The sequence below is a fragment of the Ictalurus punctatus genome, chromosome 1 (genome assembly GCF_001660625.3).
Source record: "Ictalurus punctatus breed USDA103 chromosome 1, Coco_2.0, whole genome shotgun sequence".
Classification (NCBI taxonomy): Eukaryota; Metazoa; Chordata; class Actinopteri; order Siluriformes; family Ictaluridae; genus Ictalurus; species Ictalurus punctatus.
The window spans coordinates 36390498-36417735 of NC_030416.2; the positions used below are offsets into that span (position 1 = coordinate 36390498).

At 42.8% G+C, this 27238-nt stretch overlaps 1 protein-coding gene across 7 annotated transcripts in view; it reads left to right on the forward strand.

Annotated features, from left to right (window-relative positions):
• The window catches only part of col11a1a (collagen, type XI, alpha 1a), a 118354-nt gene that overhangs the window by 33472 nt on the left and 57644 nt on the right, over window positions 1–27238 (forward strand). For all 7 annotated transcript variants that reach the window (XM_017470521.3, XM_017470608.3, XM_017470687.3 and 4 more), the window contains 16 exons: window positions 2288–2353; window positions 3615–3656; window positions 3938–4000; window positions 10961–11035; window positions 11819–11902; window positions 13666–13722; window positions 14612–14665; window positions 14859–14912; window positions 16797–16850; window positions 16985–17038; window positions 20788–20841; window positions 20927–20971; window positions 22946–22999; window positions 23128–23172; window positions 24099–24152; window positions 25058–25102. In XM_017470521.3, the coding sequence (XP_017326010.1) occupies window positions 2288–2353; window positions 3615–3656; window positions 3938–4000; window positions 10961–11035; window positions 11819–11902; window positions 13666–13722; window positions 14612–14665; window positions 14859–14912; window positions 16797–16850; window positions 16985–17038; window positions 20788–20841; window positions 20927–20971; window positions 22946–22999; window positions 23128–23172; window positions 24099–24152; window positions 25058–25102 (900 nt within the window). The remainder of the gene's footprint in view (window positions 1–2287; window positions 2354–3614; window positions 3657–3937; window positions 4001–10960; window positions 11036–11818; window positions 11903–13665; window positions 13723–14611; window positions 14666–14858; window positions 14913–16796; window positions 16851–16984; window positions 17039–20787; window positions 20842–20926; window positions 20972–22945; window positions 23000–23127; window positions 23173–24098; window positions 24153–25057; window positions 25103–27238) is intronic.

Sequence of the window (27238 nt, forward strand, 5' to 3'; positions counted from 1 at the left end):
TTCAGCTCTGCGACACCCTTTTGTCCTTGTTTATAGATAACAGTCTGTCACAGACATGCCGAACTGGTAGCTATACGCTTCCATTTCCTGTAAGCGACACTACCTCCGTAGAAATGAAAACATTATCAGTCGCTAAAAAAAACACGTCATGGCTGATAACTGGGACAGAAGGTGCATTGTTTATTTCATTATTTCCACCTGGACTCGCTTTAAAAAGGTAAGATCACCAATAAATAAAGATCCGATAAGAGGGCTGATAGACGTGCATTCCTAGATCTACACACACACACACACACACACACACTACTCTCCACACTCTGCTCCTCTGGCTGAGGTCGGACCCAGCCGTCTGTCAGGACTCTATCTCTCTATCTGCCCCTTCAGCCCCTTCAGGCATAGTAATTACTTCATTCTAGAGAGCCAGCTGTGTGTTCAAACATGCCCTGCTCTTCTCCACACACACACACACACACACACACACACACACACACACACGATTTAACCCCCCAATCTTTGCACTTTGCAATAAACTTGCACATACACTTAAAGTCTGGGTCCACTAGCGAGAGCTTCTTACATTATATTAATATCTTATAATATTATATACACTGTGTCTCATTCACACACACACTCACACACCAGTGGTAGCAGAGCTGCCATGCAAGGCGCTAACTTGCCATCGGGAGCAACTTATGGTTCTCGCCCAAGGACACTTCGGCACGTGGAGTCACGTGGGCCGGGAATCGAACCTCCGACCCTCCGATTAGCGGACGACCCGCTCTACCCCCTGAGACACAACCGATATTCATTACGATATTCATGAACAAACCGTACAGTAGAGTGAAATTCTTCACATATCCCAACATGTTAGGAAGCTGGGATCAGAGCGCAGGGTCAGCAGTCATACACGCGCCCCTCGATTTACTATTAAGGACTTTTTCATTCATAGACTAGAACCTTAGCCTCTCAGAACAATTTCAGAACGACTTCTATAAGGAAGAAGAATTTTTAATTTCTTAAGCCGATCCCCTGATCTCTCTAAAGCTCTTGTAGCCGATTGAGCACAAATCCACCCAGAACCACACCCTAAAATCTACAGGAAAGCCTTCCCAGAAGAGTGGAGCTCGTTATAACGGAAAGGTGGAATACATTCTGCCACGAGATGTTCGACACGCACGCGTTACCGTGATGGTTAGGGGCGCACTAACTTTTGATCGTCTAGTGTAGCAAAAAGCTTAAAGATTGCATAGATTTTTAAAACGTGCACACTCCTCTGTGTGTAATGAGTTCCTGCATCTGCTGCGTTCAGCCAATCAGAACACTGTACAGGACACATCAATGATATAATATCTTGATATTAATAAATGACAACGCTCACCGACTCATTTCCGATATAAACAGCTCTCGCTAGTTGTCGAGTGGACTTTCACATCGTTCGTGTCGTATTCTCACCTTAACCCTTCTCCGTTCTCGCTCTTAGAGGACGTAAACGCTACACAGAGAGCTTTGATCTCAGCCCAAGTGCACTTCTTCGCGATCCTCGTTGTGCACTTGACGTCGTGTCACGTCTCCTATTCCTCTTCACGCTTCGGCATTTAGTACGCACATCCACTACGGTCGTCGTATGCATTAGAATGACTCTAGTATACGCTATACACCGCATACCACATGCTACAAAGTAACGGACACTTGTTAGTATGCTTGCTGTAGTGTATAGTCAAGATGCAGTCTCTACTTTCACTCCAAACAAAAGACACTCGCTTTGTGTGTCTTACACTAACCTGGCTTGACCTTTGACCTTTGTCTCTAAAGCATCTCTTACACAAGACTTCTCTTACATTGTGACCAAAAATTACCAATGAATAATAGGTACACTTCAGGATGTGCTGTTATTGGAAAATAATCAACGACTATCTTAATAAAGATGATATTCCTATAACAGCGCGTCCTCAGCCGTCTTATTCCTCTTATACCCCAGCGGTTTGCCACAGATTACAATGATTTCCATTCATTTCATTACATGAATGACACCTTGTAGTTTTTTACTGATTTATAGTTACGAGTAGAATCATTCCTTCACCGGCCTCTCCTTTTTCCAAGCTTCCGACCCAATCAGAATCCAGAATTTGGCGGCGTCTTGGTGTACGGAGAAATTGGCTATAAAATCCATCCGTATCGTTTTCTTCTTGCACGTGCATGCAGCTGAATCTCTCCACCTGTAGCTCGGTCCTCCGCTTATGACTGCACGTGCTCTGATGTTGACCTCTGACCTGGTCTGTGTCCTCAGGTTGGAGGCGGTACCGGGTTTCTGGGGCAGAAAGGAGAGAAAGGAGAACCAGCCGTGATTGAGCCGGTAAGTCAGAGCCGCATACAGGAGCACTCACGAGCAGTTCTTGGAAGGAAGTTCATGCATTTAGCTGGAGGCGGTGACGTTTGCGTGAAAGTCATGCAGACGTCGTGCTTGTGCTGGATTAATCAGGAACGTGATGGTAAATGGTCTGCACTTTTTAAACCTACAAAGCACTGGGTCTCATTCACACACTCACACACCGACGGTAGCAGAGCTGCCGGAAGCATGCGAGGCGCTAACTTGCCATCGGGAGCAACTTGGGGTTCGGTGTCTCGCCCAAGGACGCTTCGGTACGTGGAGTCACGTGGGCCGGGAATCGAACCGCCGACCCTACGATCAGTGGACGACCCGCTCTACCGCCTGATCCACAGCCGCCCAAAATAATCATTTATTTATATACAACTAGCAAGTGTCACAATAAGAGGCTGAAGTTGACGTTGAAGCACTTTAGCTGAACAAAGGAAAAAATAAGCTAGCTAATGATGGTATTAAATATTCATTACAGGTAGCTAGTGTCTAGCGTTATACAAGAGGATTATCATCGATGCAGCTAAGTATCTTCATCGCTTATCGAATATGATCAGCACGCATCGTCGCGTTAGATAAACATGGCCGACACAATGTAGCCAAATGGACGACGGTCGTTTTGTCGACGTTATCATGGCAACCTTGCTTGCACAAATCCAAATTCTTGCTTAGATCAGATCGATCTATCATGATAGTTCTTCACATTCTCATTCATAACCAGAAATTCCCTTCGATTCGGTTTCGCTTAGCGTCCTCCCATTCCGTTTTCCCAAATCTCAAGTCGCCGATTTTCCCATCCTTCCCCGGATTAAAGTCAAGCCTGGCTCTGTCGCTGTCCTTCGCTGACGACCCTGGATATTCTGTTCTCCTTCTTGTCACATGGGATAACATACAAAAGTCACTCAGGTGTGATTTGAAAAGGTTTTTGAGTCCGCACTATACTGGCACCTTGAGGCAGAAATCGGATTTGTGTCACTCCGGCCTGGTGTCGCGGACGTGACTTTAATACGGATGACATCAGCGAGGATCCTGTCGATCACCACACTGTTAATTAATCCTAACAGGACGTAGAAGAGTGACCCCAGATCAGTGTTAACAGAAACTAGAGCAGGTATAAACACAGTATTCGGGGGGAAAAAAATCCAGTGATTTGATATGAGATATCAGAAGAATGGCTCGATTTCTTATGTGTAACTGCATTTGTTATTTATTTATTTATTTATTTATTTATTTTTAGGGGATGCTGGTAGAGGGCCCTCCAGGTCCACCCGGTCCTGTTGTAAGTAACTTGCATCCTGAATATTGTGTCTTGGTTATAAAGATTTAAACTGTGTCACCAGCTATTCAGTCACCTAAGGGTTATAGATAATAAACTGGCAACCTAGTGCATACACACACACACACACAAACACACACACACGCTCGCGCAGAATGTTTTCATTTGAATTATTAGTATTACAGACACATTCCTTCAAACTGTAACATTTTCATCGAGCCAGTCTACACACATTTCCAATAAACAACACTTTAAAATGTCTGACTTTACTCTGAATATTTTAGGGTCTTCCAGGATCCCCGGGTCTACAAGGCCCCCCTGGACCAGCCGGAGATCCTGGTGACAGGGTGAGTGTTTATTCCTGTCGCCGTCCAGTCTGAGGTTCACATGGAAACACCCTCTGACCTTTGGAATGCTGAATGCTTGATGCACGGAGGGGGGTTATTTTCTGGGCATGCATCCAGGGACTCTTAAGAGTTTGTTGTCTTTTCATGTGAATATGTTATTTGTTGATTTTTGAAACTTTTTGAGTAAATGACAGGAAATAGACAGAGGACATGGTTGTGTTTTTGTTGCTGGGTCACAAAAATGGCAGACAGAGGCGGTGTAAATGTTGAGTAATCTCTTTTTTTGGTGGTTTTTGGCTTTGTTTTGGTCAGCGAGAGGGCTTTGGAATTAAATATTTGTCAAAACACTCGGATTATGCCAAAATAATTGCGTCAAAATAATTTCGCCACAGGGAAATGGAATGATTAAATTAGCATGTCAGTGTGAAATTGATCATCGCAGTAGATTCTGCCGGGAGCTTTCTCACTCTGGATAGAGCGCTGCTGCTGGCTTTGGGCTGGTGGCTTTGCTACTCAGCTCCAAATGAACAGCGTATGCACGATCAATGGTTACACAGCTACCAGAAAGTTCTTCACAGAGCCATTCACCATCACACACCATCACACACCATCACATACTGACACTCACCATCACACACCTTCACACACCATCACATACTGACACTCACCATCACACACCATCACACACCATCACATACCAACACTCACCATCACACACCATCACACACCATCACATACCGACACTTACCATCACACACCATCACACACCATCACATACCGACACTTACCATCACACACCATCACACACCATCACATACTGACACTCACCATCACACACCATCACATACTGACACTCACCATCACACACCATCACACACCATCACATACCGACACTTACCATCACACACCATCACACACCATCACTCACCGTCACACACCATCACACACCATCACATACCGACACTCACCATCACACACCATCACACACCATCACATACCAACACTTACCATCACACACCATCACACACCATCACATACCGACACTTACCATCACACACCATCACATACCAACACTCACCATCACACACCATCACACACCATCACATACCAACACTCACGATCACACACCATCACACACCATCACACACCATCACACACCAACACTCACCATCACACACCATCACATACTGACACTCACCATCACACACCATCACACACCATCACACACCATCACACACCAACACTCACCATCACACACCATCACATACCGACACTTACCATCACACACCATCACACACCATCACATACCGACACTCACCATCACACACCATCACACACCATCACATACCGACACTCACCATCACACACCATCACACACCATCACATACCGACACTTACCATCACACACCATCACATACCAACACTCACCATCACACACCATCACACACCATCACATACCAACACTTACCATCACACACCATCACACACCATCACATACCAACACTTACCATCACACACCATCACACACCATCACATACCAAAACTTACCATCACACACCATCACACACCATCACACACCGACACTCACCATCACACACCATCACATACCAACACTTACCATCACACACCATCACACACCATCACATACCGACACTTACCATCACACACCATCACACACCATCACATACCAACACTCACCATCACACACCATCACACACCATCACACACCGACACTCACCATCACACACCATCACACACCATCACATACCGACACTCACCATCACACACCATCACACACCATCACATACCAACACTTACCATCACACACCATCACACACCATCACATACCGACACTTACCATCACACACCATCACACACCATCACATACCAACACTCACCATCACACACCATCACACACCATCACATACCAACACTCACGATCACACACCATCACACACCATCACACACCATCACACACCAACACTCACCATCACACACCATCACATACCGACACTTACCATCACACACCATCACACACCATCACATACCGACACTCACCATCACACACCATCACACACCATCACATACCAACACTCACCATCACACACCATCACACACCATCACACACCGACACTCACCATCACACACCATCACACACCATCACATACCGACACTTACCATCACACACCATCACACACCATCACATACCAACACTCACCATCACACACCATCACACACCATCACATACCAACACTCACCATCACACACCATCACACACCATCACACACCGACACTCACCATCACTCACCATCACACACCATCACATACCAACACTTACCATCACACACCATCACACACCATCACATACCGACACTTACCATCACACACCATCACACACCATCACATACCAACACTCACCATCACACACCATCACACACCATCACATACCAACACTCACGATCACACACCATCACACACCATCACACACCATCACACACCAACACTCACCATTACACACCATCACATACCAACACACCATCACACACCATCACACACCATCACATACCAACACTCACCATCACACACCATCACACACCATCACATACCATCACATACCAACACTCACGATCACACACCATCACACACCATCACACACCATCACACACCAACACTCACCATTACACACCATCACACACCATCACATACCAACACACCATCACACACCATCACATACCAACACTCACCATCACACACCATCACTCACCATCAAACACCATCACACACCAACACTCACCATCACACACCATCACACATCATCACCATCAAACACCATCACATACCAACACTCACCATCACACACCATCACACACCAATATTCACCATCACACACCATCACTCACCATCACACACCATCAAACACCATTACATACCAACACTCACCATCACATACCAACACACCATCACACACCTTCACTCACCATCAAACACCATCAAACACCATCACATACCAACACTCACCGTCACACACCATCACATACCAACACACCATCACACACCATCACACACCAACACTCACCATCACACACCAACACTCACCAACAAACACCATCACACACCATCACACACCATCACACATCATCACCATCAAACACCAACAGACACCATCACATACCAACACTCACCGTCACACACCATCACATACCAACACTCACCATCAAACACCATCACATACCAACACTCACCATCACACACCATCACACACCAATATTCACCATCACACATCATCACTCACCATCACACACCATCAAACACCATTACATACCAACACTCACCATCACATACCCACACACCATCACTCACCATCAAACACCATCAAACACCATCACATACCAACACTCACCATCACACACCATCACACACCAACACTCACCATCACACACCATCACACACCAACACTCACCATCACACACCATCACACACCATCACATACCAACACTCACCAACAAACACCATCACACACCATCACACATCATCACATACCAACACTCACCATCACACACCATCAAACACCATCACATACCAACACTCAATATCACACACCATCAAACACCATCACATACCAACTCTCACCATCACACACCATCACTCACCATCACACACCAATATTCACCATCACAAACCATCACACACCATCACTCACCATCAAACACCATCACTCACCATCACACACCATCACACACCATCACAGACCAATACTCACCATCAAACACCAACAAACACCATCACACACCATCACTCACCATCAAACACCATCACACACCATCACTCACCATCAAACACCATCCCAAACCATCACTCACCATCACACACCATCACATACCAACACTCACCATCACACACCATCAAACACCATCACATACCAACACTCACCATCACACACCATCACACACCAATATTCACCATCACACACCATCACTCACCATCACACACCATCAAACACCATTACATACCAACACTCACCATCACATACCAACACACCATCACACACCATCACTCACCATCAAACACCATCACTCACCATCACACACCATCACATACCAACACTCACCATAACACACCATCACACACCAACACTCACCATCACACACCATCACATACCAACACTCACCATCACACACCATGAAACACCATCACATACCAACACTCACCATCACACACCATCAAACACCATCACATACCAACACTCACCATCACACACCATCACACACCAATATTCACCATCACACACCATCACACACCATCACACACCATCACATACCAACACTCACCATCACACACCATCACTCACCATCAAACACCAACACTCACCATCACACACCATCACACACCATCACATACCAACACTCACCATCACACACCATCAAACACCATCACATACCAACAATCACCATCACACACCATCACACACCAATATTCACCATCACACACCATCACACACCATCACTCACCATCAAACACCAACACTCACCATCACACACCATCACACACCATCACAGACCAATACTCACCATCACACACCATCAAACACCATCACACACCATCACTCACCATCAAACACCATCCCAAACCATCACTCACCATCACATACCAACACTCACCATCACACACCATCAAACACCATCACATACCGACACTCACCATCACACACCATCACACGCCATCACATACCGACACTTACCATCACACACCATCACATACCAACACTCACCATCACACACCATCACACACCATCACATACCAACACTCGCATCACACGCCATCACATGCCATCAAACGCCAACAAACGCCATCACACGCCAACACCCACCATCACACGCCATCACACGCCAACACTCACCATCACACACCATCACACACCATCACACACCAATACTCACCATCAAACACCAACACTCACCATCAAACACCATCACACACCAACACTCACCATCAAACACCAATACTCACCAACACTCACCATCAAACACCAACACTCACCATCACTCACCATCACACACCATCAAACACCATCACACATCAAGACTCACCATCACACACCATCAAACACCAGCACTCACCATCACGCACCAACACTCACCAACACTTGCCATCAAACACCATCAAACACCATCACACACCAACACTCACCATCACACGCCATCACACGCCAACACTCACCATCACACACCATCACACACCATCACACACCAATACTCACCATCAAACACCAACAAACACCAACACTCACCATCAAACACCATCACACACCATCACACACCAACACTCACCATCAAACACCAATACTCACCAACACTCACCATCAAACACCAACACTCACCATCAAACACCAACACTCACCAACACTCACCATCACTCACCATCACACACCATCAAACACCATCACACATCAAGACTCACCATCACACACCAACACTCACCATCATACACCATCAAACACCAGCACTCACCATCACGCACCATCACGCACCAACACTCACCAACACTTGCCATCAAACACCATCAAACACCATCACACACCAACACTCACCATGATGTAGCGCACCATCATGCAACATCACGCACCGTCAAGCACCGACACTCAGCAGCACACACCTGTGGGGGCTTGACGGTTAAGCCTCTGGGTTACTGATCAGAAGGTCGGGGGTTCAAGCCCCAGCACTGCCAAGCTGCCACTGTTGGGCCCTTGAGCAGGGGGCGCTGTATCATGTACAGGAACCCTGTGCTCTAACCCCAACATCCTGACATGCTGGGGTATGTGAAGAAAAGAATTTGACCGTGCTCTAATGTATACGTGACCAATAAAGACTCATTATCATTATCATCACACATTAACACGCACCATCATATATCTTGTATCTCATGTTGCCGTTTGGGAGAATATTCTAGTAAAACACCAGCTCAGCATCTGGGCTTGTCAGTGTTTCATGTACGAATGCCTGCTGTGGTGTAGATTCAAGATGGCCGACTCCTCTGGGCCTCTTCCGAAGGATGTGAGTTAATAATGTGCCAGAAGAGCTTGTTTCCTCTGTTTATTTTACAATCACTGCTTAACTGCAGGGAGGGGAAACAGTGGAGCCTTTCAATTTACAGCAGTGCACCTCTGGGAGAAGTGAAAAAATCAGCCATGTGTGTAAACGAAGCCACACTGAGAGAACTAACGCTGTAGAACTGCAATAAAGCGCTAAAAGAAAGGTGTGTGGTACCGCACGGTGGTGGAGGTGGAGTAGAATACTTCGTCCCAGTCGCTGTCTATTACGGCTTTAAATATTCTTAAAAGTAGCTTGAATCCTTCTAGATAGAGCAACACTTTCTATGAAGGCCTAATGACCTCTGTATCCATTCCTAACATCTTACAAGTCATATTACTTATGAAGTTACGCTTGCGTCACACTTTATAACAGCGGTTATAATGCTTTAATTCATTACAAGTTGTGTTCGTAACACGTTGTCACCAGAACCAAAGAAAAACTAAAAAAAAAAAAAAAAAAAACTGAGTTTAAATAATGGATTATAACATGTCATGATGACGTTCCTAGCATGTTATAATGTCTTCATAAGGAATTTGACCCTGTTATGGCGTATAAGCGCCAGCGTGCTGTAATTAAACGTGTTACACTGTGAAACATGGGTTGATATTGATGTTATAACGTGTTATGAAACGCTATAATGCATCATATTAAGAATTCATAATGTATAAAGTGTAGTGCATGTCGATAAATACAGTGTAGATTTATATTATGGTGTATATAGAATATAACAGTGTGTATAATAAGTTATTATATGTTATGAATGTGTATGTAGTTGATCGTATCCTTGAGCTTTATAGAAAGTGTTACAGAGTACTGGGTCTGCTCCTTGTGATGTCTCTGATCTGGTGACTTTCCTTTCGCTGTCCATCAGGGTCCAGCAGGTCGACACGGGCTTCCCGGAGCGGACGGGATGCCAGGTCCTCCCGGTACCATGCTGATGCTGCCGGTAAAATATTAGCATATACATCATTGATATCATTTTCACGCTACGTGTGACGACCTGGAATAGCCAATCAAGCGTTAGCGTATCTGTGAGTTATAAATAATAAGAAGGTTTTAATACAGCCTAAAAAATAAAGAATGAAGCCGTGGAGATGATGTACGTCGTTGTAAACGTCGGCCGTTATAAACGTGACACCGGGTGACGGTTTGGAACGGTAGAACCTGATTTCCTGATGAATGCGTGAGGTTTTCTCCGTGTGAACACCTCATGAGGCTAAGAGATAAAACACGTTTATACATATGAATAACTTCCTGTGACGGGAAAGGAAAACAACATATTGTCCCTGAGTTGCCAGATTGTTGCTAGATTTCTAGATATAGTAAAATATAATGAGTATTAATAAATACGCTGTTCTAGGTTCTGGTGTATTTGGTATATTGATCTAGTAAACTCCTAATCTAATGAACGTGTATAAAATGGGCAGAAACTCGGGCGTCACTGTATCATTATAGTCCAATAAAAGTTTAATGAGTCCATTTACACGCATTTATTAAAGATATAAAAAATAATTAACTTTGACACAATTCTCATGCATTTAAAAAAGTTGTTTATTTATTTGTTTGTTTATTTATTTTTTAATTTTTTTATTTGATCTATCTATCTATCTATCAGTCTCTCTCATTGTCTGTCTGTATATCTATCTATCTGTCGATCTGTCCGTCTCTCTGTCTATCTATCTGTCTGTCTGACAGTCTGTCTGTTCATATATTCACTTCTCCGTCGTAGTTCCGTTTCGGTGGCGATGGTGAGAAAGGTCCGGTGGTCTCGGCTCAGGAGGCTCAGGCTCAGGCCATTCTGTCCCAGGCCAGGGTAAGTGTACTTTTTGAAGTGTCAGCTGCTACTGAGTGAGGAGGGCGTCTGTGCGTAAAGTTTACGGCCTTCGGCTGAGAAGCGAGTGGGCGGATTGGGTGGAAGGGGGTAGTTTTGAGCGGGGTTAAGGGTTGATGGGGGTGTTTTGAAGGTCTGGGATTCCACTTGCTGAACAGTAAAAATAGCAGCGAGGTTGACGACCCACAGGTGAGTTAACAGGTGTCAGAGATAGCTAAGGTCACGCCCTATAGACACACACACACACACACACACACTTACACATATAGTATATACAGTAGAACACAGCGAGTCTAATCATCAGCTGAATTAATCTGCAATTTGGATGAACACAAAAAAAGTTGTGTGCGCGTGTACGATTTTGTGTGTATGATTTGGAATGATGTACAGATGTACATGTATACTGCTTGATGTGCATTCCAATCCAATTTCAAATTCAATTCAATTATTATTATTATTATTATTATTATTATTATTATTATTATTATTATTATTATTATTGTACAAGAAAAAAGTAGAAATCTGGCCAACTGATTCATGATTCAGTTTGATTTTGATTCTGATTCATAAATGATTCTTTAGACTACATTATGATTTTTAATACACACACACACACACACACACACACACACACACACACACACACACACACACATACACACACACTCACACATACACAGACACATACACACACCCACACACATATAGACACACACACAGAGACACACACACACACACTTTTATTACAAATTACATGCATATAAACTGTCCCCCTTCTCTCCCTCCCTCCCCCTCTCTCTCTCTCTCCCTCTCCCTCTCTCTCTCTCTCCCTCCCTCCTTCTCTCTCCCTCCCTCTCCCTCTCTCCTTCTCTCTCCCTCTCTTTCTCTCTCCTTCTCTCTCCCTCCCTCTCCCTCTCTCCTTCTCTCTCCCTCCCTCTCCCTCCCTCTCTCTCTCTCTCTCTCTCTCTATCTCTTCTTCTCTCTCCCTCCCTCTCTCTCCCTCTCTCTCTCTCTCCTTCTCTCTCCCTCCCTCTCCCTCTCTCCTTCTCTCTCCCTCCCTCTCCCTCCCTCTCTCTCTCTCTCTCTATCTCTTCTTCTCTCTCCCTCCCTCTCTCTCCCTCTCTCTCTCTCTCCTTCTCTCTCCCTCCCTCTCCCTCTCTCCTTCTCTCTCCCTCCCTCTCCCTCCCTCTCTCTCTCTCTCTCTATCTCACCTTCTCTCTCCCTCCCTCTCCCTCTATCTCTCTCTCTCCCTCTCTCCCTCTCTCTCCCTCCCTCTCTCTCTCACTATCTCTCTCTCTCTCTCCTTCTCTCTCCTCCTCTCTCACTATCTCTCTCTCTCTACTTCTCTCTCTCTCCCTTCCTCTCTCTCTCTCCTTCTCTCTCTCTCCCTCCCTCTCTCTCCCTCTCTCTCTCTCCCTCCCTCTCTCTCCCTCTCTCTCTCTCCCTCCCTCTCTCTCACTATCTCTCTCTCTCCCTTCCTCTCTCTCTCTCTCTCTCACTATCTCCCTCTCTTTCCTTCTCTCTCTCTCTCCTTCTCTCTCTCTCCCTTCCTCTCTCTCTCTCTCTCACTATCTCCCTCTCTTTCCTTCTCTCTCTCTCTCTCTCTCTCTCTCCTTCTCTCTCTCTCCCTCCCTCTCTCTCTCTCTCTCTCACTATCTCCCTCTCTTTCCTTCTCTCTCCCTCTCTTTCGCTCTCTCCCCTTCTCCCCCCTCTCTCTATCTCTCCTTCTCTCTCTCTCTCCTCAGTTGGCGATGCGAGGTCCTCCCGGTCCGATGGGTCTAACGGGACGCAGTGGTCCTGTGGTGAGTCCCTTGCCACTCGTCCCTTTTCCATCATTATAATATATTTTATATAATATAACAGAAGAGATCCGTTTCTGAGAACATTCTGGAAAAGATGGCAAAAAAGGATTTAACAACAGCCAATCAGCCGCTGTTACTGTGAGCAATGACGGCGTGTTGTAGAGATACGCATATCAGAAAAGTGTGCTGTGATGTCAGTGAAGTTTCATCAGGAGGTCGTGAGATCAGATCTCCGCTACGAGTCTGTAATTGTCCGTATCTCTGAATGCAAAGGACGGCCTTCCTCCTCTCCTCCTGTCAATCAATCAGAGAGACTCCAGCCAATCACAGTCCTCCGTTACCTCATTCATAATGACAGTGCACTTAACATCACGTCTCATAATTTTATACGTGCGGTAGTGGTGGAGGCACATGAGAGAATGTTCTGGAAAATGTGCTACGAAATCAACAATTTGTTTATTTCCTAGATGCACAGATTTTCTCTCGATGGAATCGCTAACACTGGCCAACGTATATCAAATGATTTTATGAACGAAATAATAAACATTTGTATGTATTTTACAAACGTCCTGATCGTCTCGGATTAATAACACAGAATACGCCTGAGAAATATAAAAATAATTAACTGTTTAATCCGTTATAATATTTCTTCACTGCATGGGTTAAGCCACTAAGCATTTTGAGACATTTATTTATTTAAATTCCTTTAATGTGCTGAATCCTATATACAGACTTTCTCTAATATACTCTGTCAGGAAATAAAGCACATCAGGCGAAGGTGATGAAATTGAAGCTGAGTGACAGACTGCCCTCTGCTGGTTATGTTACTGTATTACACACTGTGGTGTGACTGATTTTCTCTATCTCACTCTCTCTCACTCTCCCTCAGGGTCTTACTGGTGCTCCAGGTCTGAAGGGTGAGGCCGGTGATCAGGGTCCTCAGGTGAGACACACACACACACACACACACACACATACATATATATATATATATATATATATATATATATATATATATATATATATATATGTATACACACGACCCTACCTAATAAGGTCAAAGGGCCGTTTAGGAGCTGTCGTGTGCGTTTGTTAGATTTCGGTGGCCGTGTTTCTGACCGTGATGTCCTTCACAGGGTCCCAGGGGGATGCAGGGACCATCAGGACCAGTAGGACCACCAGGGAAGAGGGTGAGTCATGACCTCAGAACGTTTCAGCTTAAACATGAGGAAGACAAAACTCTGTCCTGTTATTCAACATCTGTTCTACAAGTCAAATTTTAACAGCAGTTTACCTTCGTCGCTCAAACCGCAAGTCAATTTCATCACACGCTCGTCATAAAAGCCCGAGTAACACCTTTTATATGTTTATTTATTTAACGAAATCACAAACCCTACAGTATTTGTTTAAAAAAATAAATAAAATGTGTGGTATATTTTCATAAACGGCGCACTGATATAGCGCTTTTTTTTCTCATCCAAAAACCACATCAGTTTCACTTGTAATGTTTCACTTCAGATAAGTGAACTCCTCTCACGTGTAAAAGTTATATATGTTATAAGAACCTGAAGAAGGTTGATTTTCCTAATGTGTTCTCTCTCTCTCTCTCTCTCTCTCTCTCTCTCTCTCTCTCTCTCTCCCTCTCTCTCTCTCTCTGATTATTTCTGTTTGTATTGTCCTAATCAAGTGTAAATTGTACTTCAGTAAAACGTGTATCTCCCTTTATTTATGTACTTATTTATTCATTTTAAAAACAAATCATTAATGAGAAGGGGCGGAGCGAGTGGGTTTCCATGATATTTTGTTTCAGAGCTTTTCTGTAAATAATTACGAGTAAAATGAAAAAGTGAAACATTAATTAGGAATTTTGTGACACCTAAATAATGCAAAATAAAAATTAAGGAAATGAATTTAAAAGATAATAATTTGAGCACCTTATTTCAAATTTACTACTACTACTACTGATAATAATAATAATAATAACAACAATAAGTATAGCTGCAAGCAGCAATGGCAGATTCCTCATTTCAAATTTGACATGAGAGAGAAATGTGTCCCACAGATGCAACATTTCAACGCATTTGGATCAGATTTTAAGTTCATTGTTGTGGTTTTTCCACAAATGATCATTGTAGAGGAAAATCAGGATTCAGTGAGAATTTTGGAGAATGATTTCATGCTGATACAACGCTACTTTAGCATTATTTTGAATTTATTCCTGCTGCTATCCGTAACATTAATTTGATTTACTCTGTGCTGCTATAACATTAATCCGAATGAAGTGTACTTTCACTCGATCCAAGACAAACACCGCCATCTAGTGGACGATAAAAATACTGTTAAACACAATATAACATATTGTCAAAGATAATATTCCTTTTAATGTCATTGTTTATGGAGATATGAGGTTGCCATCGCACACGGTAACACACCGTAGTGTCCTCTTTATGTGAGGCACAGATCAAGTCCATAGATTAATGTTCCATTGATTTATGGTCACAAGAAATATGTGCTACAGTTCTCAATTCACTGATATGTAAATAGTTTGGCCAATTTTTATTCGATTCGTTATTGCTTATCACGCTATAGAAAGACGTGTATCCCACACATATGCACCACAGTTCAAGCAAATCAGACCTACGGCTCACGAGGAGAAGATTTTTGTAGTTTTGGATGTACTGGAAAATATATCATAGCAGACTTTATGGGTCCCAAAGGCTTTTTTTGTTGGTCCCCATGAGAAATAAGGCATGCGTAATAATTTTCAGACATTTTGGACTTATGGGGCAAAGGCAAAATCACGTAAAATTTGGGCCTGGCCTGTAGCCCCACCTATGGGCTCAAGTGGGCCATTTGTGTTGTGGGAGTTACTCCTGGCCGGTAGTATCAATGTACCAAATTTCAAAACTTTTTAGCATTCAGATCTTGAGTTATTGGGCACTTTAGGGAAATGAGGTGAATAATAATGATAATAATAATAATAACAATAACAATAGGTTATTAGGTTATTAGAATAATAATAATGTATCTCTGGTGTGTGTGTGTGTGTGTGTGTGCGTGTGTGTGTGAAAAAGGGTCGTGCTGGAGCCGATGGAGCTCGTGGAATGCCTGGAGAACCCGGATCTAAGGTTAGAACATCTATAAGTTACAAAAAAAACAAATATACATATATCTATATGTATATATATATATATTCAAGTCAGAGTGTTGAAGTAATTTACATTTTTGCTGTGTGTGTGTGTGTGTGTGTGTGTGTGTGTAGGGTGACAGAGGGTTTGATGGCCTTCCAGGTCTTCCAGGAGAGAAAGGACACAGGGTGAGCACATAATAAAACACTGTGTGTCGTGCTGTTATAGGAAAATAATCAAGGACTGGGCGTATTCAAGAACGAGACGTCATGTTTTTTATCCATTTATAGTTACATTCCATGTTGTATAACATCCATGAGACTTTACAGAAGTCACACCAGCAGTTGTTTTTTATTCTGTTCCATGTCACATAATTAGCAAGCTAGCTTTAGGAGCTAGGTGATCAGTGGAAAGCACATAATATAGCAGCATATGCTGTGAGGTCACGTTATATAAGCTAGCTATCTTTAACCACTGAATGCCTTACTGACTTCTGGTTAGTCTGGTCCACCATGTTTATTAACTCACAGTACAGAGAACTCTGGAATTATGGGTTCGTCTACACAGAAGGACACTAACCGACACGTACAGTCGACCGGACTCAGAGTATCTCTCGTCTAATGCTTTCTACCTTACAGTCGGAACATAAGGAACGTATAGTCGCTCCGTTAATCAGTAGAGCTCAGTGTAGGGGTTTTAATATGAAGATCTGCTGAGTGTTTCAGACGATCTGGTGCAGTGTGTACGCAGCCGGTGGCATTTCAAAGCTGAACAGCGCTGCTTTGTGCTCAGGCTTTTATCGGATTATGGACAAAAAGGTCTTTACGGGATTTAAAGCACCTGGCGTAAACAGAAAGGTCAACTCAGACACCTTAAACATAGACTAAATGTATAAGGAGGTTTAGGGGTGAGGAGAGAGGTGTAGTAGGTGCAGTAGGCAATGCGCAGTTTATCAAGAAAACTTGGTTTTGGTAAAAATGGCATTTCAAAATAACATTATGAACTTTAAGTATAAGTAATGAACCTAATAAACACGCCTAATTTACTTGCTTTACGTCATTACAATTTCATCACCATTAAATACATCTTACTTTACGTAATATAGTGTCGTTTCACCACTGTTACATCATGTTATTGTTACACTGTACTCGCTGTGACATCACCGTTACTGCAAACCGTATGCCGCGTTATGATATAATTACTTCATACCGTATCTTACGTTATGTGATTCTTACTTTGCACCATAGGTTACACATTGTGTCACCGTTACCTTGTACTATATGTTACATTGTGGCTTCATTACCATGTACCGCATGTTACGATATGGCTTCATTACCCCGTAGCGTACGTTACGTCGTGGCTTAATTATCACGCACCACACGTTACGTTGTGGATTCATTACCTCGTACCGTATGGTATGTTGTGGCTTCATTACCTCGTACCACATGTTACGTTGTGGCTTTATTACCTCGTACCACATGTTACGTTGTGGCTTCATTACCTCATACTGCATGTTACATTGTGGCTTCATTACCTCGTACCACATGTTACGTTGTGGCTTCATTACCTCGTACCACATGTTACGTTGTGGCGTCATTACCTCGTACCACATGTTACGTTGTGGCGTCATTACCTCGTACCACATGTTACGTTGTGGCTTCATTACCTCGTACCACATGTTACGTTGTGGCGTCATTACCTTGTACCACATGTTACGTTGTGGCTTCATTACCTCGTACCACATGTTACGTTGTGGCGTCATTACCTCGTACCACATGTTACGTTGTGGCGTCATTACCTCGTACCGCTTCATTACCTCGTACCGCATGTTACGTTGTGGCTTCATTACCTAGTACCGCATGTTATGTTGTGGCGTCATTACCTCGTACTGCGTGTTACGTTGTGGCGTCATTACCTCGTACTGCGTGTTACATTGTGGCTTCATTACCTCGTATCACATGTTACATTGTGGCTTCATTACCTCGTACCGCGTGTTACGTTGTGGCTTCATTACCTCGTACCGCATGTTATGTTGTGGCTTCATTACCTAGTACCGCATGTTATGTTGTGGCGTCATTACCTCGTACTGCGTGTTACATTGTGGCTTCATTACCTCGTATCACATGTTACATTGTGGCTTCATTACCTCGTATCACATGTTACATTGTGGCTTCATTACCTGGTATCACATGTTACATTGTGGCTTCATTACCTGGTATCACATGTTACATTGTGGCTTCATTACCTCGTACCGCGTGTTACGTTGTGGCGTCATTACCTCGTACTGCGTGTTACATTGTGGCTTCATTACCTCGTATCACGTTACATTGTGGCTTCATTACCTCGTACTGCGTGTTACGTTGTGGCGTCATTACCTCGTATCACATGTTACATTGTGGCTTCATTACCTGGTATCACATGTTACATTGTGGCTTCATTACCTCGTACCGCGTGTTACGTTGTGGCGTCATTACCTCGTACTGCGTGTTACATTGTGGCTTCATTACCTCGTATCACATGTTACATTGTGGCTTCATTACCTCGTACCGCGTGTTACGTTGTGGCGTCATTACCTCGTACCACATGTTACATTGTGGCTTCATTACCTCGTACCGCGTGTTACGTTGTGGCGTCATTACCTCGTACCACATGTTACATTGTGGCTTCATTACCTCGTACCACATGTTACATTGTGGCTTCATTACCTCGTACCGCGTGTTACGTTGTGGCGTCATTACCTCGTACTGCGTGTTACATTGTGGCTTCATTACCTCGTATCACATGTTACATTGTGGCTTCATTACCTCGTACCGCGTGTTACATTGTGGCTTCATTACCTCGTACCGCGTGTTACGTTGTGGCGTCATTACCTCGTACCACATGTTAAATAGTGGCTTCATTACCTGGTACCGTATGCCACACTGTGGCTTATGTTATGGGGTGGCTTCATTACCTCACATACAGCACGTTAAATTGTGTGTCATTACATCATCGTCTGCAATGTCGTGTCCTCATTACATTTAACAAATGATGTCTTATCTACTAATTTTCTTGTACCGTAGTTTACACTGTCATCGCTACATCATACCACATCATATGTTATATTGTGTGATAATTACTGTATGTTGCTTTGTGTCGTCATGACGTCACACCCTATATTAGACTGCGTCATCGTGATATTACGCTATCGTTACTTTGAAGCATTATACTACCAGTTGCGTTATGTCACGTGTGTTACATAACGCTCCACCATTTTACATTCCAACACCATTACGTCAGAAGAATGTATCGTCATTGTTACGTTACACGGTATGTAACATTACAGCACGCTTCCCCATGTTGCCTACGTCGTTGTTATTTGGTACCATATACCCCATAACAGCATTACGCTGTGCTTCATTTTACATCGTACATTTTTTTTTACATTTCTTTGTGAAACACGACGTGATGCGTTTTTATAAATCCATATTGCACGGTCACATCAATAATATTTGGCATTGTATTACATTACAGAAGTGAAACTCAGGAATGTAATTTTCTGGTGACGGGTCGGTGGGGTTTAACGTTTCGGTGTCTGATTAAGGGTGTAGTGTGTGTGAGCAGTAATAATGGGTCATAAACATTTGGGTGTATTTGATTATGAAATATTTTCACATCTCATTATAATTTACGAGCCCGTTAGCGTAATAAATGACGTGTCAGTGTGATGGATCACCTACATTGTGGTAATGGCACTGAAAACACCAGCGTCATGAGGAAAACTCACCGATACAGAGACTAGGAAACAGAGCAAACATCAGCAAGGACACAAACGGCTAGAGCGTTAGTGTAGAGGCTCTCTGTTCTGGAAGATTCACACACATGCATTACTAACAACACATTAAAATCTCTCTCTCTCTCTGGTTCTAATTCTCTGTTTTTCTCTCCTTGTTCTCAGGGAGATTCCGGTCCCTCTGGACCCCCTGGTGCTCCCGGAGAGGACGGACCCAGAGTGAGTGTTTACGGACCCAGAGTGTAACTTCATAGTGTGTACTTTGGCTGAAATATTAAACCGCTCACGTGTCTCGTCTCTGTAGGGAGAGGACGGAGAGATCGGGCCACGAGGGTTGGCTGGAGAGAGCGTGAGTTTGCACTTTCCCTAACGATATATATACACGTTAAAACTTCCTGTTTTCCTTCCTAAACTTCCTGATGCCATGCGGTATATTTAATTTATATTGTAAAAGTACAGGTGTAAATGAAATTAAGGTTATATCGCCAGTGTATTGCTAATATGTTTGTTTTTTATATTTAATTTGAAAAGTCACACCCCCTATTGCTGCACCCCGCCCACTAATATTTAGCCACGCCCCACACAGAGTGCATTTCATAACTCACCTCACCAAGCTATTTTTCCTCAAATTCTAAACACTAAACTGTTCTGACTTGCTATGGATTAAATAATAATTTAATCGAAGCTGTAAATCAGATGAAGCATCACATAATTAACAACAACAACAACAAAGAAAAAACAAATCATGAAATCCAGGGATAAACAATAAAACACAAACAAAATACAGGAAAAGAACCAAAGACTGGAACAAAGGTCGAGACTAAGGCGAGGCAAGGCAATACAGTAGTGATGTGTCGTTTATGAATGATTCGTTCATTTTGAACGAATCTTTACTATGACTGGAGAACAACGAGTTGTCTCAGAGAGCGATTCATTTCTGGACATGGACACGGACACACACACGGACACACAGATTTTAATTATATTCAGCTGAAATTAACTAAATGATTTGGAAAAAGATTCGTTCATTCTCCTGAACAAGATTCAAAGATCTGAGTCAGTAAAATGATCCGAACTTCCCATCGCGGCAATGCAAGGCAATGCAAGGCAATGCAAGGCAATGCAAGGCAATGCAAGGCAATGCAAGGCAATGCAAGGCAATGCAAGGCAATGCAAGGCAATGCAAGGCAAGGAAACAGAAATTACTCATGGTATACTACAACACAACAGCAACCATACTAACCTATGCATATATATAATGCTTCACAAGCAAGGAGGGGAAAAACACAGATGTAAATGGGGTAACTAATCAGGAAAACACTAAACAGGTGTGCACAAACTCAGGACCTGAGGCAGACAGCAAAAGAAGAAATAATAATTTAAAAAAAAATGACTGAGGGTGCCCTCTGGTGGTCTGGCAAGGAATTGATAAGTGAAAACAGGAATGATGGTGGAACGGTGACAGCAGTCATCTGTTAATACTTAACCCTGAGTGATAAGTTTATGTCCATAAGACAATTTGAAGTGGTTATCTTTTGTTTCGTACAGTAGAGGATCTTCATGTTACCGCTTTCGACTATCCTGGAAATGGAGGTGTGTGCGTGACTGTTTTTTTTATCTCACGCACGACCTTCTGATTTACATAAATACATATGATTGGATAAACTGCCACAGAGGATCTGCTGCAGAAGACTGGAAATGTGGAGATCATACGTTAATCGGTTCTTCTGCGGTTCTGCTTGATTCCAGTATTTGGTTCATCCACACCCAGTCCACCACTGTCTCAAAAGAATGCAGAAGAATTTATACAAGCTATAGAGAGGAATGACAGTGAAAATCCACTTGACTTGACTTCAAAAGCAAGTGGGAGGAGCTGATCTGATTGGCTATCTCATGTAACCACGCCTCTTACCATAGACATCGCTCTCCAGTTCTGTTTGAAACGTTACCATCTGCACCAATGGTCACAAAAACGCATGAACATATATACGGTCCCCTCCAAAAGTACTGGAACAGCTCGGCAAATCCTATTGTTTTGCTTTACACTGAAGATATTTGGGTTTGAGACCAAAATAAGAACATCTAGACAGCTAGACGTGTTAAACGACTTAGAACGTGAGACCTTTGGTGGCAGAACACACATTTTTGAGGGTTTTTTTGTTTTGTTTTTTATTGAGATTACCGAAATAGGTGCCACTGATGACAACGATATTGCTTTTAGCCAGTACATCACTGTTTTTAGTATTCTATAATGAGAGATATAGTTTGAGAAAATGTTATTGTATGTTATTGTAAGCTAACTTCTTCATGTTTCGCCTCTCAGGGTCCACGAGGTCTGCTCGGTCCCCGAGGTCCTCCAGGTCCACCTGGCCAGCCTGTGAGTATTTCTTTTTTTTTTTTTTACATTTTGCCTAGCACCCTTTTTTTGATAGCTCAGTGCTAATTCAATTCAATTTGTATAGCGCTTTTAACAATGGACTAATCTGATATGGTGGCTCTCCATAGGGTGTAGCTGGTGTGGATGGTCCTCACGGTCCCAAAGGAAACATGGTAAGATTTTCGATATTCGGAATTTATCTAAACTTTTGGTCCTCGCTTACCGAATTCGATTTGTTTCACTGACTAAAAAGATTTTCCCCGCGATGTTTTATGTGACGAGTGTTCTAACGTCTCTAATGAAACCCTTCAAGAACAATTCTTAATCGTATTCACGTTACAAATTACATTTCTTTCATTTACCCAGAGTTGCGAGTTTATTAGCGTATTAGCGCGTTCGAATTTGAACGTGGAGATATGTGGTATTTTAAAATGAACCTTACGCGTGTAGTTCTTTATTTTTATTTAACATCGACGTGATCGTTTCACATTTTCGTTCTGTTGAAATTCCGTTCAGGCAGTTCACATTGAGTTCATTAGCATATTACTGCTTTTGCATCTTGACAGTATAATTCACTAATGTGAAAAAAGGGTTCTGTTACCATAATGATTATATTTAATGCTAATAAATTAGATAAAGAGGAAAAAAAAGGTCATTTGTGGCATTGTTCAGTAGTGAAAGATCAGGATTTTTATACGGTCTGACTAGCACAGTTTTGTTAGGGAGCTAGCAAAGAAACGGAGCGTGGCATGTGAAGCTTACATGACCTCACGTAGCCTAACGACACAGAAACATGCTAGCTAGCTTCACTGCCCCAGAACTCATTGATGCACAGTGTGTTTACTAAGTCCACTTGCTCAATAAGTTGAACGCCACGAGCAACAGCGGATCAGAAAGTTTTGGTGAAAGGTTACCTCTGGTCAGAAACGTAGCGATGTAGCACTAACTGGGCATGAAAGGAAACGTGGTTTGCGAGGTATCCAAGCAGATACAGATTGGTCTGCTAGCTCTGTGTTCTAAAATGTTTTTTTTTTTTTTTGTCTATCAACAGTTATCCTTTTTAGGTGTAGCTCCTTCACCAGTCTTTCTCTTCTTTTAGGGACCTCAAGGAGAACCGGGTCCTCCTGGTCAGCAGGGAATTCCAGGAACACAGGTGAGTTCACGTTTAACACACGTTACCCTGAGAGGAACTTCTCTATATTTCATTCAGATGATTGATGTAATTATAATAGTGTACAGACTTATAGATCCTTTACTACATTTCGTCAGGGAATTCTATCCAATTCACGGGTTTTGGTCTTAATTAATTTCATGTATTTGCTATTTGTTATTATTATTTGAAATGCCAACCCAATTAATCTGAAAAACATTATTATTATTATTATTATTATTATTATTATTATTATTGTCTGGGAAGCAAAGTAATCTTTGTTTATTTGTTTGTTTGTTTATCTGCAGTAGATTTTTTTTAGAAAGTCCCATTTTAAAGCATATAGCAGTCCTTTGATTTGTCATTTTGCATATTTTGTTTTTAGTAAATGTTTATAACAAAAACATCATCATTATTGTTATTATTATTGTTATTATTATTATTAATAATAATAATAATAATGATGTTGATTTATTACCTTCCACACATGGTTAAATATATCAGGGTTATAATCGGCTGGGGTTTGTCAGTGGGCGGGGCTTAGTCTAAACTAAACTGAGTCTCAGTGTTCCTGCTGTGAGGGAAGTGAAAGCGTCTCATTCATTCAGTGCCAGGTTCACATTACTCTCTCTCTCTCTCTCTCTCTCTCTCTCTCACACACACACACACACACACACACACACACACACACACACACACACACACTGTAAACACGTGCCTGAACACACTCACGCACACACACACTCACTGTGAATACATACTTTTCGGACCCACATTAAGTTCACAAGAAAACAATGGGGGCATTATTAGGTTTCAAATACCATGCACAATCACACACACACACACACACACACACACACGCGCGCGCGCATCACACAAACTGTTCATCTTCTTTTTCTGTCCTACAGGGGCTGCCTGGACCTCAAGGGCCAATTGGACCACCGGGAGAAAAAGTAAGTAGTCCTGCTGATTACATCACTACCCTGTCCTCTTTACATCATCACCCTGTCCTCTTTACATCTTTACATCATCACCCTGTCCTCTTTACATCATTACCCTGTCCTCTTTACATCTTTACATCATCACCCTGTCCTTTTTACATCATTACCCTGTCCTCTTTACATCTTTACATCCTCACCCTGTCCTCTTTACATCTTTACATCATCACCCTGTCCTCTTTACATCATTACCCTGTCCTCTTTACATCGTTACATCATCACCCTGTCCTCTTTACATCATCACCCTGTCCTCTTTACATCATCACCCTGTCCTCTTTACATCTTTACATCATCACCCTGTCCTCTTTACATCATCACCCTGTCCTCTTTACATCATCACCCTGTCCTTTTTACATCATCACCCTGTCCTCTTTACATCTTTACATCATCACCCTGTCCTCTTTACATCATCACCCTGTCCTTTTTACATCATCACCCTGTCCTCTTTACATCTTTACATCATCACCCTGTCCTCTTTACATCTTTACATCATCACCCTGTCCTCTTTACATCTTTACATCATCACCCTGTCCTCTTTACATATTTACATCATCACCCTGTCCTCTTTACATCTTTACATCATCACCCTGTCCTCTTTACATCATCACCCTGTCCTTTTTACATCATCACCCTGTCCTCTTTACATCTTTACATCATCACCCTGTCCTCTTTACATCTTTACATCATCACCCTGTCCTCTTTACATGTTTACATCATCACCCTGTCCTCTTTACATCTTTACATCATCACCCTGTCCTCTTTACATCTTTACATCATCACCCTGTCCTCTTTACATCATCACCCTGCCCTCTTTACATCATTACCCTGTCCGTTTACATAATTATAATGTCCCTTTACATAATTATCCTGTCCCTTTACATCATTACCCTGTTCCTTTACATCTTTACATCATCACCCTGTCCTCTTTACATCATTACCCTGTCCCTTTACATCATTACCCTGTTTCTTTAAATCATTACCCTGTCCCTTTACATCATTACCCTGATTCTTTACATCATTACCCTGTGCCTTTACATCATTACAATGTCCTCTTTACATCTTTACGTCATCACCCTTTCCTCTTTACATCATTAACCTGTCCTCTTTACATCTTTTCATCATCACCCTGTTCCCTTTACATTGTCATCCTATCCCTTTACATCGTTACCCTGTCCCCTTTACATCATTACCCTTTCCCTTTTACATCATCACCCTGTCCTCTTTACATTTTTACACCATCACCCTGTCCCCTTTACATCAACACCCTGTTCCCTTTACATCATCACCCTTTCCCCTTTACATCATTACCCTGTCCCCTTTACATCTTTACATCATCACCCTGTTCCCTTTACATCTTTACATCGTCACCCTGTTCCCTTTACATCTTTACATCGTCACCCTGTTCCCTTTACATCTTTACATCATCACCCTGTTCCCTTTACATCATCACCCTGTCCCCTTTACATCTTTACATCATCACCATGTTCCCTTTACATCTTTACATCGTCACCCTGTTCCCTTTACATCTTTACATCATCACCCTGTTCCCTTTACATCATCACCCTTTCCCCTTTACATCATCACCCTGACCTCTTTGCTTCTTTACATCATCACCCTGTTCCCTTTACATCTTTACATCATCAACCTGTCCTCTTTAAATCGTCACCCTATTCCCTTTACATCTTTACATCGTCACACTGCCCCCTTTACATCGCCACCCTTTCCCCTTTACATCATCACCCTGTCCCCTTTACATTGTCACCCTGTTCCCTTTACATCTTTATCATCACCCTGTCCCCTTTACATCATCAGCCGGTCCCCTTTACACCGTCATTCTGTTCCCTTTACATCTTTACATCATCACCCTTTCCCCTTGACATCATTACCCTGTCCCCTTTACATCATCACCCTGACCTCTTTGCTTCTTTACATCATCACCCTGTTCCCTTTACATCTTTACATCATCAACCTGTCCTCTTTAAATCGTCACCCTATTCCCTTTACATCTTTACATCGTCACACTGCCCCCTTTACATCCCGTTTACATCACCACTTTGTTCCATTTACATCATCCAACAACCCCATGTAATA